The sequence below is a fragment of the Athene noctua genome, chromosome 6 (assembly GCF_965140245.1).
Source record: "Athene noctua chromosome 6, bAthNoc1.hap1.1, whole genome shotgun sequence".
NCBI classification, from domain to species: domain Eukaryota; kingdom Metazoa; phylum Chordata; class Aves; order Strigiformes; family Strigidae; genus Athene; species Athene noctua.
This window is the reverse complement of record NC_134042.1, coordinates 24,730,612-24,746,391: the sequence shown is the minus strand read 5'-3', so window position 1 is coordinate 24,746,391 and position 15,780 is coordinate 24,730,612. Positions and strand designations below refer to the sequence as shown.

General features: G+C 39.5%; 1 protein-coding gene across 1 annotated transcript; it reads left to right on the top strand.

Annotated features, from left to right (window-relative positions):
- Positions 1 to 115: 115 nt before the first annotated feature.
- Positions 116 to 15,188, top strand: PPP2R3C (protein phosphatase 2 regulatory subunit B''gamma). The gene is made up of 13 exons (XM_074909205.1): positions 116 to 241; positions 1,042 to 1,169; positions 2,307 to 2,411; positions 3,006 to 3,118; positions 3,950 to 4,047; positions 6,156 to 6,226; positions 6,959 to 7,091; positions 8,241 to 8,296; positions 8,370 to 8,445; positions 8,815 to 8,951; positions 10,555 to 10,692; positions 13,970 to 14,029; positions 14,750 to 15,188. The coding sequence occupies exons 1-13, from the start codon at positions 121 to 123 to the stop codon at positions 14,936 to 14,938; spliced, it is 1,425 nt and encodes a 474-aa protein (XP_074765306.1). The 5' UTR covers positions 116 to 120; the 3' UTR covers positions 14,939 to 15,188.
- Positions 15,189 to 15,780: the final 592 nt, after the last annotated feature.

Sequence of the window (15,780 nt, the reverse complement as noted above, 5' to 3'; positions counted from 1 at the left end):
AGCCAATCGCGTCTCGCCGGGCTGGTCTGCACGCGATCCCGCGCGCGCCGTTAGGGCGGATGGGGCCGCTCCGCCATATTGGTTGCGGGCACGGCGCCCGTGTGGGGCAGGGTATGGCGCATGCGCCTGGGGCCGGCCGGCCGGAGCGCGGCAGCGGCCGTCACGTGGCGCCGGGTGGCCGCCGCGGGGGCCATGGACTGGAAGCGGAGCCTGCGGGGCCGCCTGGCCGCCCGCCGCGCCCGTGAGTGCCCCGCGGACGGGGACGGGCGGCGGCACTCCTCGCCGCGGCGTGACGGCCGCCGCGGAGCGCTGGAGCCGCTTCCGGCGGGCCTGGCCCGGCCGGGGGGCGGGCGGGGAAGGTGCCCCCGTGGGCGAGCGCGGCCGCCGGTGCCCGCAGTGACAGGGCGTGCGGGATGAGGCCTGGCGGGGTGGTGGGGCGAGCGTTGGCCAGGCGGGTCTCGGGCTCGTTCTGCGGAGAAACAAACGCCTTTATTTTAGGAGTTGGTGACAGCAGGGGCGGGGGTGAGGAGCACTGAGGGGCCGCCTGGGCAGTGGTGGTGGAAAGGCTGGTTTGCCTGTAGTACGTACCCCTGTGACAGCTTGGCTGGTAACTATTCGTAAGTGGGCCTGCAGAGAACTTGCCCATACGTAAAATGATATCCCTAATGTTACAGAGTGAAAGATGATTTTATGTTGCTACTTGCAGTAAGTAGTATCTTAAACAGTGCTACCACTGTAAAACAAAAATGTTCCTGCTTTGTCGGTCGTAACCGTGTGTCTGTTACAGCCACATACCATATGGAGAATCAGGTGTGTCCAGTTACTGAAAGAGGTGCTTTGTAGATACTCAAGTAGAATATATATGTGACAGGTTCCATCTATCTGTTGTCTAAGCTTGTGCTCCATTAATTTCCACCTAATGTTTGTGTTACTAAACAGCATAGCTGTATAGGCCTCAGCATTAACTCCTTTTTCTCAAGATCTTTTTTTCATTAAAACTGTTTGGAGTACAACATCAAAATTATTCTCTGTGTTAATCAGCCAAAAAGAGCGAACAAGAGCTAAAAGATGAAGAAATGGAATTGTTCACAAAATATTACATGGAATGGAAAGGAGGAAGAAAAAGTGGCAATACATCGTATACAAACATACCACGATTTTATTACAGGGTAAGTGAGGTATCCAGATAAATTTCACCAAGAGGCTGTTCTGTTTTATAAAGTTGTGCTTATTCAAAGGGACACTTCAATTTCAGAAGCTTAAGTAGATTGAAATCAGAATGATATGGATTGCTAAGAATAATTTTTTGTTTTGTACAATTGTGGATTTCAGCAGTTTCAAATAATTACTAAGCATCTCATCAGAGGCCGTGAAATGGTTTGCTAATCAGGCAGTAGGCTTGTCTGTTTACTAAAGACAGGAAGTCCTTTTGTCATTCAGAGAAACTTCCTGATTTAACTAAATTTTGACATACCAGCATTATAAGTCCATATTTTCCTGTTTCTGTTTAGACATGATGGGATGCTGCTTTGTGAAATGGTGTGTTATTGGTCTTGGACTAAAGACAGGTCTGTTGCTTGCATCATCCAGCAGAAATGCTTGGTCTGACAATTGATGTGTAAAATTAATCAGATTGGGATGGGGGAAATATGGAATATTGCTGGCACTTGTTAACTTGACCGCTCAGCTGCTGTCTAACCTCACATGGTCCCATATTGCTTAGGATCATGAGTTTCTGCCAATTAAGTTCCTAAGTACCTATTTTTCATTCAATGAATACATACCCAACCATCCAAGTTAAGATAGTGCTGTACAGTTTTGCATGTAAACATCGGCAAAACTCTCATGCTGAGTGTTCTTCCATCTGTTTTGTTGCCCAAAACAAGTCTAGCAGACATTCACGCTTTTGAGAGTCAGGCCTACCACAAAATGGAAAACGCTGCTCTCTCCTGCATAAAAACACAGTAGTAAATGTCTTTTATGTGTGAGCCCTCCGATCTTGCAGCTGTGAGAAAGTGCTTACTGGATGGGTTATCAGGTACAAGGTACGTCTCTGTTTCTCATGTTAAAGATGTCCTGCTTTAAATAAATATTTCAATATTAAAATAGTTTGAGACAGCATGCAAGTGATATCCCTGTAGAAGAAGCAGGTACCCTACAGCATTCTGGTAGGTAGGTCGTTATTTTCTGTCAAATAAACAGCTTCATCAGAGTGTGTGAGTCAGTACTACCTAAGAGTACCTGCTAGATGTGTAATTTTTGAATGGTACCACTGTACAGAAAAATAAAACACCACAATTTTCTAGCTGCCAGCTGAAGATGAAGTCTTGCTTCAGAAATTAAGAGAAGAATCTAGAGCAGTTTTTCTGCAAAGAAAAAGTAGAGAGCTGTTGGATAATGAAGAGCTGCAGGTAAGAAAATATTTTCTCTGTATGTCTCATAATGACTTCTGACAAGACTTCCTCTTTCCGCAAAGTTTGATTATCTCTTATTTGTCCACAGAATCCTGTGGTAAGGTGCTTTGTATCTGGGCACATTGGCTGGTTGTGAAGTGCTAGCTAAAGCTGAAGTGCTGCATAGTCTTGGCCTTGTAATGTCAGCATAAAGCTTCTCTGTGATATATATGAGGACTAAATCAATGGCTTCTGGTTTTCCAGCACTTCCAACAATTTCTCTAGTGGGCCCAGAAGAAGAAATAAGTTCTGTTTACATGTCACTGAGAGAGACTCCAAAGATGGTTGAGTTTACTGCAGTGCATAGACAAAATGGATGTGACCCTAAAAGTCCTAGTGAGAGAGAGGGAGAGAGCGTGTGTTTAACACCAGTTCAGAGCAGTGGAAATACCCATTGCTTGCTTCTCTGCCTGAACTGACAGTATGTGCTGATTAACTGAGATAACTTTGCAGCAAAACCACATTTTAGCTGCATTTCTTAGATGCTCTGTCTTAAGCACATTGACATCTCCAGAGAGATATCTTCTTAACCAAATGTAAATGCCTTTTAAGAACCTGTGGTTTCTACTGGACAAACATCAGACATCACCAATGGTTGGGGAAGAAGCAATGATCAACTATGAGAACTTCTTGAAAGTTGGTGAAAAAGCTGGACCTAAATGCAAGTAAGGCTTTCTTATCTTGTATATGCTTACTTTGGCTAAACCTAAGTGCTGCTGTAACTTTCAGTTGCTAAAATAGATGGAAACAGTTTAATGGTGAGATCAAAATCATGTCCGTGTACTTATTGATGAACTAGTTGATTTGCATCCTTGCAAAGTGTATTGCCCTACATCTCTGAGGGAACTTTAGATAGAGATGTCTGCAAGAGGGGTACTGCATCCTTTTGAAGAAGTTGTTACCAGCAGGAGCATTTTATGATGTTAGTGTCTAGTTAAACAGCCCATTTTGTATTTGAAGAGGAAATTCTGTCTCCAGTGATATTGCCCAACCTTCCCTAATATGTTCTGATGGAAAATTTCCTACCAGATGTTCTGTGTACAGCATATGGAGAATATTTCTTCTTTATGCTCCTGTTGGAGACTGCTGTTGTGCACATAGCTTTTTGGTTGAGCTTGAGGCAGAAGCAGATTAGTTGTCAGTAGTGGCAGTTTGTTTTATGTGCATATCCTTATAGAACATCGGAATATATTGTGCTAAATATACTACCAAATATATTCACCTAAGTAGAAATTAAACTGAATGAAAGCTCTCAAAACTCCCACATCATTGAAGATTGTCTCATGAGCAGCAAAGGTAGCTGGAGTTTGCCATTGCTACTTGGTAGGATCCCACCTGACAGGTGTAGTGTAGCAAATTAATGTCTTTGAATACACAGAACACATTTTGTATTGTTAAAACAGTATTTTAAAGTGTAAGTTCTGGATACTGTAACTGGATCTGTGAGTGCAGTGTAATCAGATGCATAGAAGTAGCTTTGTGTTTATGTTTTACAGGCAGTTCTTCACAGCCAAGATCTTTGCTAAATTGCTCCATAATGATCCTTATGGGAGGATATCTATCATGCAGTTTTTCAATTATGTCATGCGAAAAGGTTAGTTGGTGCTTCTTCTGTGTTAATGACAAGCTGTTTTATTTTCAAGGCTACTTTAAGCTTTATTAATTACTTGCTATTCGACAGCAGTAGAGATCTAGCCCTTGATCGATAATGCTGTTTTCCTGGAGACTTGGGAATTTTTTCCGGTTACTAGGAGCTGAGAGTGCACCCTGCCTCTGAAATCCACCTCTCTGCTCAGCCAGAGATATCCTTCCTCTGTTTGTTATGTATTTTGTCGTTCTGATATCCTTTACTGAGGCAGTAGTATGAAGAGCACAACAGTAAAGTTACATGGCGAGTGTGATCCTAATCATTGTGATCAGACTGTCCAGCACATAGCTTTGTTTGCTGTTTTTCCTTCTACAGAGTGGTGTTATCTAAGTGTGCTTGTCACTATAGCCTTTACCATATTTTCAGCTATTTTTTACTATATATAGCCACTTGGACTGAAAAATGCAATTTAATTTTTTTAAAAAACTGTATTAGACCTTGTTTAAAAGGATCAGGCTGGCTAGCAGAAAGAAGGGTTACCTCATTGCCTTGTCCCCTGGCAACTGTGTTCTTAGGTCTGGTAGAACCTTCAGGTGGGGAGAATGGCACCTTTCCCCAGAGCAACTCAACTTGTTTAACATAAAAACTTGTGGTGCAAGGGATGAGAGATGTGTTGAGCAGAAAACCTGGTGAGGAGGCATGCAGAGTATGCAAGGAAGGAGTAATAGGCCCATTTGCAACAAACAGCAAACCCAAAAGCTGCAGGATAGGAGACTTGTGAAAAAGTCTGTGAAAATAGGATGCATTTCAAAAAGACCTACTCAGATAGACACAACAGAGATTCTTTCAGAGCTCTTTATTTTATTTATTCCACACAGAAGTTTTAAGTCTTGTGTATTTATGGTGATACTTTTCTTCTAAAACAAAGACACAAAAACTCAAAAACATGCCCTGCACCACCAAATTTAGGGAGAGGAAGCCTTTTGGCATGTGCCGTCTCAATCACATTTCATTTTCAGACTCTGGCCAACATAAGGTCCCATCACAGTGTGCGTTTGAAAGTTCCTCTTGGGTCAGTTGAGTAAGGATCCTTGTTTTTGCTAGCTTACAGCATTGGAATTGCCTAATAAAGTTAGCTCAGTAGCATGTCTGTGCAGTAGCTGAGATAATTTCTGTTGTACAGCATCCTGTATGAGGGCTAAAGTCTAGGCCAGGTATTAAAGGAAGAAAAGACTTAAATTCTTGTAGGAACTGTCAGTTAATACTTTAGATTGTTAGTGATTTCTCTCTGTATTTACTGCTAAATGTCCTTCAGTGTGGCTGTGAAAGGAGAGGAGGGTAACAGATGATGAAAGGAGTTACTCTGCAGCTGCCTGAGCTTCAGGGTGTATAATGCACTTACTTTAAATTTCGGCCAACAAAGAAACAGCCTCACCATATAAACTCTGTCATCTCTGAGTGATACTTAGTCCACCTTGACACACACTTACCTTGGAGATGAATGTTGGTATGAAGCACAGTTCATATTTCCTAAGAGGAACTTTTAAACTGTTTCTTCATGAAACATAAGTTAAATTTAACATTAAGTGTGTGAATAATAGTTTTTATGCCTAATCTGTATCCATCTCTGTTACTGTGCTTTAACAATCGGCTCAAGCACATTGTCCTGTAGATTATCTGATTAATTTGCCTTCTCACTGCAGAAAATAGATGCTTGTGCTATTCTAACTCTCCTGTTGTAACTCAGAAGTAAGGGCAGGACCTTTGGCTGTAGCTGCAGCGTCTTGTGCTGCACAAGGGGCTGTAGCAATCTGACAAGCAATCTGTATATGACATTGTACAGCCATGTTTAATGCAATGATGCAAAAATGCAGTCTTGGCCACAGCATACCGTATATTGCTAGTGACTCTTAACCAACTTAGAGACTGAAATACTGTTTCTAAGTAGTGCTGGTACGTATCATGCCTTTGCTTAAATCTCAGAAAAATGGGAATAGAGAGAGGCACTTAACATCCAGCAGTGCCTTGTGGCCTTTAGAATAACTTCAGATTTTGGTGAGGCCTTGAAAACCCCCAAGGTTTCTTGTGTTGTAATTCTGTCTTCTGTTTTACAGTATGGCTTCATCAGACAAGAATAGGTCTCAGTTTATATGACGTGGCAGGACAAGGCTACCTCAGAGAATCAGTAAGTAAATTCTTGATTAACTTACTGTCTGTCTTCACTCAAACAACAGAGCAGCAGAAGGGCTCCAATTTTCTTCCAGTTTTATCTCATAAAAGCTTATATAATAATCTAGATTTGGGGCAGGCACATTTGTTTGGATAAATATTGATCTCTATATTCTGGGGATGTAGTGGTGAGAATGCTGCTAGCCTTTTTAACACATGGGTAATTCTCTGAAAAAGCAATCATAGATATCAAGGTTTCATGTCATTAGCACTTTATTAGTTTTAGTAGGACATAGTAGAAATCACAAAAAAGGATGGGTAGAGTGTGCCTCAATTATTCTCCTGTTCTAACACGAGCTAATATTATAAAATAAATAAAAAGGTTCTAGTTACCCCTCAAAAAAGATTTATTAAAGAATATTCAGCAACAGAATAATCCAATTAGGAGTTATGCATTGGTATTTGAAAAAGGTGCAGTTGAATGTATTTATATTTACATGCAAATATCATCTACTCTGTTAATATTCTTTATTTGTAGACTGTTTCAGTCATGGCATCACATGTATCTGTATGACCTAGGATTTCTTGCAGGGAGACAGAAACTTTTTTGCCTATTTTCATGCTCTTTCCTGCTTTGTTGCAGGATTGTTTTTTTAACAAAATACACTTGAAGCTGAGGTGGAATATAGGAAACATGCAACAGTAGTAGTGTTTAAAGCTTGTTTCCCTTTCTTTCTTAATTCTGCAGGATTTAGAAAACTATATTTTGGAACTTATCCCTACTTTGCCACAACTGGATGGTTTAGAAAAATCTTTTTACTCCTTCTATGTCTGCACAGCAGTTAGAAAGTTCTTCTTCTTTCTGGATCCTCTCAGAACAGGTAGGTCCATGTTTTCAAAATTCTAAGTACGTGGGAGCATTTTCACTTTTAGAATGTTTCCACCAAAGATACTTGTCTTTTCGAATATGTAGTTGTCTTTAAAGGCTTTGGTTCATCAGTCTCTTGTATTTGAAGATTAATCTTCACTGAAGACCTTTACATGGGTCTAATAATCTACTTCTACAGCTAATGAATTTCTATGAGATACCCATCTGTTGTGGTACTATAGAGTTATCTCATAGAAACTGACAAGATACTGTTTCATCATAGTTGCATCATTAGCAGTAGCTAATCTAATAAGCGTTTAGGGTGAATAGAATATGCAGTAACTAACAACAGAACTGCTTGGCAGAACATCCACAGAGCCATGGAAATGCACAAGAATGCTTATTATGACGTGCTTCTCCTGTGATTAAATTTGTGTGCACCATGTAAACTCCTTAGAAAAGGTTTGCAGTTACAGCTGCTAATCCTTGTTAGAGATGTAGCTCCCTCAGACAACAGTTTGCTTATTTGTATGCCCTTGATTTAAGTCACAAACTGCATGTGTTTTCAAGATCTAGCTGTGCCACTTGAAGACATCAGAGTTGTGTGGGCAGTAGCCTCTGTCAGAGGTAATTTCAAACACGTAGAGAGTGTGTGTGTGAAATTATAATGCCATTATTTTGCACAGCTGTTTGTGCAATGTCTGTGCCCAGTCAAAGCTGCACCAGCAGAACAGCATTCTGCCGCCTTAGCTTTGTGTCACATCTGTAGTTTCTGAAAACGTAAAAATATCACATTGCTTAAGATACTATTATTCCAACAAATGTTTTAAGCATCCTTCCTTTGCATTTTTCATTTCACATTTTGAGTTGATGTTGAACACTCATTTTTTTAAAATCTAGTTTTCTAGCTCTTCAGGCTTCAGCATGACTCCTCTTCTGCCAATATCAGGCTAATTTTATTCAGTCATTTTTAAAAGCATCTCTTAAATTAACAGCCTTATCCTTGATGTTAGGAGTTGGTTTTGTTTGGATTTGGTATTTTAAAAAAGGCGCTTTTTTTTCTGCGTATAATATTTTCTTAAGTAGAACCACCTAAATGAGAACAGTCAAATAAATATGTTGGCTGGATGACTTAAAATGGGTTTTCCTTTTCTTGCTGCAGGAAAGATAAAGATACAGGATATTTTAGCTTGCAGCTTCTTGGATGACTTACTGGAGGTAAAGATCTCTTAGCATATGCTATTGTATTTTAATTTACTCTTTCTGAATTCTAACTTTATGTTTCACTTAGTTAAGGGATGAAGAACTTTCTAAAGAAAGTCAGGAAACAAATTGGTTTTCTGCTCCTTCTGCATTAAGAGTTTATGGTAGGTTCCTTTATATGTGAAAGCTTTTTTTTTTTTCTTTTTTTTCTCTTCTCCTCTCTGCCTTGTCTGACTTAGTCACATTCTTAGTGTTATTTTTCCTGGTTTTGTCTCTTTAAATCCTCCTGGTAACTTGTCTTTTCAACTCCTGTAGGCATCCTTTCAGCATACCTTCCTGACTTTCTTTACAATTTTGGTTCTCCATGTTGCTGTTTTACCATGGTTTTATCCTCTGTCATTTTGTGCTTGTTGCACAGGGTACAGGGGTCCTCTGTAACTTTCTCTGACTGTTACATTCATGCTTTTGCATCACCTATAGCTCTTTTTTCATGCTTACAATATTATGTTTTGCCTTCTATATCTTCTCTCTAGGCCAGTACTTAAACCTTGATAAAGATCACAATGGCATGCTCAGCAAAGAAGAACTGTCCCGGTATGGAACAGGGACTCTGACCAACATATTTTTGGATCGTGTCTTTCAGGAATGCTTAACTTATGATGGTGAAATGGTAATCACATATTTTCACTTTGTTCACGATATAAAAACTTTGGCTTATTGAGATGTCTCATAATCAGTATCTTTAAAATAAAGAGTAGCTTGAGGTAAAGTAACTTTTGTTTATCGTTGTGCACACAAAATGACTGTGCAGCATATTAGAAAATTAATTTTCTAACAGCAAGGTGATCACAGCATGGCTTAAAGGCAAGTTGCTTGTTTTGAAAAGCAGAAGTGATACAAAATCCAGACAGCCTAGGATGAAGCTTGTAGATTCAAAACACAAAGCACATGTTGGAAAAAATATTTAGGTGTACCAGTGCTTTTTAGTTACATGTAATTCTTTAAAGAGAACCAAAGACAAGTGGCACACTTGACACTACTGCAAGCTAGCTAGCCTGTCCACTTCTTCATGAAGACAACAGTGTTTTTTATTGTGAGCTTTCCATAGCTGTGAAAAATGGGAAGTCTAACTAAATTAAAGTAAAATCTTGTATCTATATTTATTTTGAAAGCTTTACTTAATGTTTTGGTACTCTTGTTGTCTGCATTCAGGTGACTCAACTCTAAAAATTATAAATTACGAATTCACTATACAGTCCTGCTGCTGCCTTCACAGTTTTTTGTAGAATTACAGTATCACTGAGGTCAGGAGGGATCCTCTTAGTTGTCCTTTGCTGGTTTTGCTGTAGTAGATCCATCTCTGTCTTGTACAAGGGAGACCAGCGCAGGACCCAGTGCTCAGATATGGTCTAAGCAGTGCTGAGTAGAGGAGTAGGATCACCTTCCCTGACTTACCCTCAAAGCTCTTCCTGATGGAGCTCAGGATGCTGTCAGCTGCCCTTGCTGCAAGAGCAGGTTGCTGACGTGTGTTCAGCTTTGTTGCCCATCAGGTCCCTCTGTGCAAAGCTGCTTCCTGACTAGTCAGCCCCCTGCATGTAGTGGTGTATGGGGTTCTTTCTCCCCAGATGCAGAATTTTGCATTGCTCCTGTTGAACTCGATGAAGCTCCTGTCAAAGCTCCTTCTGAATGACAGCAAAACTGGTGTTTAAGGTAGACAGAGTTATTATATGCATAGGACCGAAGGATTGCTGTCCTTGTCACAACTGTATCTTGGTCAGGAAATCAAGAATCACTACTAGTAAAAAAGAAAAGTATGATACATATTTGTGGTGTCTACTAATACTTCTAACACATAGTTTGCCAGACTACCTACTCTGTTCTAAGGATTATATACTTATATACTATATACTTACATAATATGCCCCTGAATGTTTAGTTTGTCATAATGAAGATATTTTATGTGGCTTTTCTTCACTAGTTAGGTATGTTCAGCAGTCTAAAGATGTATTAAACATTGTTTTAAAGTATATATTTGGATTTATGCTTGGAATACTGTTTTACCTCTAAAATGGCAGGATTTCCTATCATCATCAGTCATTAAAAACGAACTTTTCTGTTTCTGTTGTTGGTAGCAGCCATTTTCTATTTCATGTTGTCTTTTTCAGAAAGTAGACTGATCCCCTACAATGAAATAGCTGTCAATTATAAAGTTCCTGCTTGCAAAATCAATTTAGAAAGAAGACTGTAATAAAAATGATTGTATCTACTTTTAGGACTATAAAACCTACTTGGACTTTGTGCTTGCATTAGAAAACAGAAAGGAGCCTGCAGCTCTGCAATATATTTTCAAACTGCTTGATATAGAGAACAAAGGATACCTGAATGTTTTTTCCCTTAATTATTTCTTTAGGGTAAGTCTCTTTATACAGGTAGGCCATTTTCTGTGTTTATAGTGTTATAGCCTGTGAGCTTCTGCATGCAGATCTGCAGGGAATCACTTTAAATTACCAGTACCCACTGGGAGGCTAGTAACTACTTCTAAGAAGATTTAAAATATTAAAAAAAAATAATTCCAAACCTTGGAAAGAATTCAAAAGGTATTTTCAACATTTTATCTGCAGCTGAAATTAACCGTTCTGATTTCGTTTAGGAAAAATATTTTCTACCAATTTTTTTTTTTAAATGGAAATTGTTTTTAAATTACCTAATGATTACCTATTAAAATCTCTTGTGATGGTTCTACCTAGATATTGCCCATGGTTTGAATTTCCTCTGTAATTCTAAAATTCAGGAGAAGAAATGAAAATAATGAAGTGCAGTAATGGACCTGTCCAGCTGTGGGATTTCTTCATTCATTGTATTGACTGCAAAAAGCTTCTTGCATTTTTCATATTCTGTATTTTTATCTGTTATCCCCAGAATAGATTTAAAATAAGGTTAAATTTTTTTAGTTGCTGTTAAAATTAACCGAATGTCCTCCAAATTGTGGTTTGTGTGAGTGGTTTTCTTTGGTTTTATTCTGGCTTGTGGTGGGTTTGGGTTGGGGGAGAGTGGGCAGATGTTTTGTTGTTTTGTCTTGTTCCTTTAATAGATACCTGAGGTATCTTGGGAAGAGAAATGTCATGCAGTAAAATAGTATTTTTGCTGTGGATGGTTTAGGCCGAGTTATGAGTGTGGTGCTTTCTTCATGTACAAGATCCCTTCAGCGATATCTATTTAGACACAGGGAAAAGCACTTCAATTTTCCTTATGTGGATCTTTGTATTATAAGTGTAAAAATAAACAACGTTCTTTTATTTAGCTGTATGCTCAAAGTATGATGAAAAAGGTACGTACTTCATTCAGCTTATTAAGTAAAGCATTTAGGCCTGCTCAAGGCATAATCTTATATCCATTTTATTTCTATACTGTAGTAAGTCTCCAGCTGAACATGAACTTTGACAGTGGTGACAAGGATATCAGTTTGTAAACATAAGACTTCTTTCTTGGAAGACCTTTTCTAAAAAGGAAAAGCTTTTTTTTAAAACCAAACAAACAAAACAACAACAACAACAACAAAACAAACCACAACAAAACCAAAAAGCCCCCAAAGCCACAAAGAAAAACAAAACCCCCACAACTATTTGTTTCATTCTAGTGCTTTGGAACCATCAAATAATTTAGGGTGGAATGGTCCTTTGGAGGTCACCAGCTCCTACTGTCTGCTCAGGAGGGCCAGTTTCATGGTTAGGTCAAGTTGTTCAGGGACTTGTCCAGGCGAGTTTTGGGTATCTCCAAGGAGGGAGACTATATAGCCTCTTTGAACAATGTGTTCTGGTGTGTGACTGCACTGACTCGACTGAGAAGACTTTTCTCACCTCGCCCTTTCTCCCATCTTTGTCTAATGGGAATGCCTCTTGCCCTTTCACTGTGTTGTCTCCAAGAGAGTCTCACTGTTTTCTCTGGTAACCACCTGCTAGATAGTTGAAGAGAGTAGTTAGATTTCCCCCACCACCCCAGCCTTCTGTTCTCCAGGTGAATTAATCCCCATCTCAGGCTTCTCCTCTCAGCTGTGCTGTGCTTTAGGCCCCCAGGCATCCTGATAGCCCTCTAGTGGGTTGCCGCTGGTTTGTCAGTGCCCTCGTAAAGGGGACCTCAAACATGTGAGGCTGCATCTGGAGTACCATGTCCAAATGTTGAATCAGGAGGAACAACCACCTCCCTGAACCCACTAGCTGTTCTTGTTCTAATGCAACCCAGTATTTATCTGCCTTCATCGCTACAAGGGCACCCTGCATGCTCTTGTTCAACTTCTTGCTCACCAAGAGCTCAAGCATCTTTTCCTGCCAAGCTGCTTCTAGCCAGCTGGACCCTAGAGCAAACTGCTGCATGGTGTTATTCTGCTGCAGGTGCAGGCAGGATTCTTGCATGTGCCTTTTGAATTTCATCATTAACTTTGTTTAGTAGTTGTAGCTGTGTTTGTATGCTTCATGGGCAACTGTCAGGCCAGGACGTGGCAATAGTAAGGACCCTAGAGAAACTAAGCAGTGGCACATCTTCTCTCCCTGCTTTTACAGCTCACCATTCCCACCACTTGCTGCTTCTGTTCACATGGTAGTAGGATTCAGGGAGGCCAGGGGCTGTATCAGCTGTCTCTGACTCCTGATTTTAATGAAGGGTGTTTTATGTTTTACAAAACCATGAATTTTAGTGTTGTCATAGTACATAAGTGATTCTAATATGAAAGCAATTTAACGAGGTAATTCTGTGCAGGCTACTGTGACATAGCTATTTTTGGCATGTCTCTAGTTACATACTTACTCTGCATCAATTTTTGAAAACTTAATTACCGAAAGCTTAGTTATCTAAAAGATTCCTCGACTACAGCAGATGCTTGATCATATTCCAAAATGTGTCCCTCCTTTAAAATTTTGGAAATTGAATGTTCTAAGTTTTCCTGGACATCAGAACAGTTCCTTTTGGCTGTGAAGAATTATGTCTGCACCTACAGAGGCTGTGCTGATACAGTTGTGCTGGCAAGGCTGTGCAGCTTGTGCTAGTGAAACAAGCAGGTTTGTTCAGAGTTGTTATTCACAGGTAGAGGTTTTGTGATGCAGCTGTTTAAATAGTTCCATATTAAAAGAACTAATAGTAGGGAATGCTATTTCATTCAAAATGAGAAATGGCCACTTATGGCATGAAGTGGGTTCCATGCATGGATAGTTGCTCAAATAGACAAATACATTATCTTGATCAAACAGAATACAGGTGCCATCTTCAAAGTAATTGAAAGTGTGAGTAGCCACACTGCTTTGTCTATCTGCTGGTTGGTCTTTCCCCTTCTCTCTTTCCCTAGCCTGCGTTTCACACTTTGTCAGAGAACTGAACCTTCTGGTTTGAGTGTATTACCGTCTTAAGCTTTGAGTGTTGAGTGATAAGTGTCTGCATAGCCCATTTTCAGCGCGCTCAAACACTGGTCATAATGAAAGTTGGATTCTTACCGTACTGGCTAAGAACTGTGAACCTGGAGATGTCTATCATTGATTATCCCTTAACTCACCCCTGCCTCACCTGTGGAAGAGAATTGAAGGCAGGCTGTACTGTGAATGCTTTCTACAGAGCAATACAGCTTAAGATGCAGAAGTATTAAAGTTTCAATGTCAGTATAATATTGCACTACCTATTCTTAACTTTTCTCTTTTTTTCTAGGCTATTCAGGAACAAATGAAAATCCATGGACAAGAACCAGTTTCTTTTCAGGATGTCAAGGTTAGTTTTACTGAATAGAGTACTACATGAAATATTTGAATAAGCATATTGTAATTTACTTATGTTATAATGTAGTTTCTAGGTTGTTGTATATTTACTTGCAGAGTAGTAGAGATGATCTGACTTGTACTACTTGTAGGTTTGAAAACATTTTTCTATTCAGCAAGTGCTTGGTAAGAAATCTGGGATGCAACTGTTCTGATAGTTTCCTTACTGATAGACAGAGTACCTGTTAAAATACATGTTGCTGTGCCTTATGCTTGAAGATACTTGGTGTGTCTATTTTATGATTCAGGATCATCCCTTAGAGGGGGGAAGGGGTCAGAGTAGTGACTAAAAAAAACCCTGCCTATAAAGCTCTTTATTATTGCCTACTATACATTTAATAGTTCTAGTACTTATAAAATACAAGTGCTTCTATAAAACTTAGCTCATACAAGCAAATTGAGTTTCATGTTTTCACTTTGAGGCCAAAGCCTTTCCAGAAAAACAAATTCTTATTTGAGATGTGGGAGCTGAGCACACTACTCCTATCTATAGCCAGTTATTGTGCTTTGTATCCTAAATGGTTTGGGACTTAACAGCTTTTTCTTTTTTTGTAAATCAGTGCAGGTGGCACTAGTTACCCAAAGATCATTCTGTGTATGGTATAAAGTAGCCATTATTCTGCTTATTAATGTGTGGGGGTTTTTTTCCCCGATTTTGATTTTTCTTTCATAGGATGAAATCTTTGATATGGTGAAGCCTAAGGATCCTTACAAAATCTCCCTTCAAGACTTAATCAATAGCAGTCAAGGAGACACTGTTACCAGCATTCTAATTGATCTGAATGGGTTCTGGACGTACGAGAACAGAGAGGTCCTTGTGGCAAGTGATAATGACAACACTGCTGATGTTGATGATACGTGACTGACCAGGAGCAGAGTGTATCCATAGAGATATCTCAGTCTGATGCACCAACCCTTGGGAGCTGGAAACATGAATTATCTGAATCAATGCCTCTTCCATTTTAATTCCCTCCCCTTCTCCCTGTGCCCCCCCACATAATATAAAATGTGGTACATACAGGAATCACAGAACTAATTTCTGAAATGAAAAAAGCAAGTGTTTAAGAGGTAAAAAATAGCTTTTTTTAAAAAATAAATATTTTCGGACTTTTCCCCTGTGTACCAAGTCCTGTGTTGTTATTTGAATACTCTACTGTAAATGTGAATTTACCCTGACAGTAAGGATGTGGTTCTTGATCTCTTCAGCACAGGCCTGTATCCACTTGGCCATTCCAAGCCTCCCACTGCATTCTGTATGGCTTCCTCTAACGATAGCACTGTTGAGCATTTTGTTGTAAAGGCAAAAATCTTCAGTAAGAGGTAAAGAGTTTAAGCCTTTTTCTTCTATGTGTGTCTTGCTTTAAGTGCCCAACAGAAAGGAGAAGTAACTAACTATTGAACTGACTGAATAGTTACCTCATTCTTAAGAGGTTCCTTAACAGAAATAAAACTGTACTAGCTTTATGTCTACTTAAAACTAATCCAAACACCTGCATAAAGGCTTTCATCAATTTAATCTCCTGTGCTACTATTTTATTTAAGTGTACAGCTGAGCTACAACAATAGTTAAAAGCAGTGAAACCCTTTAACAACGCTGTAGAAATGTTTCAACTTTCAGACAAAACTTCATTAGCTCCAGGCCAGAGGTGTTGCAATCCTGCATTATTTATTAGTTTGAGGTAGTGCTGAATGCATTCAGTATGT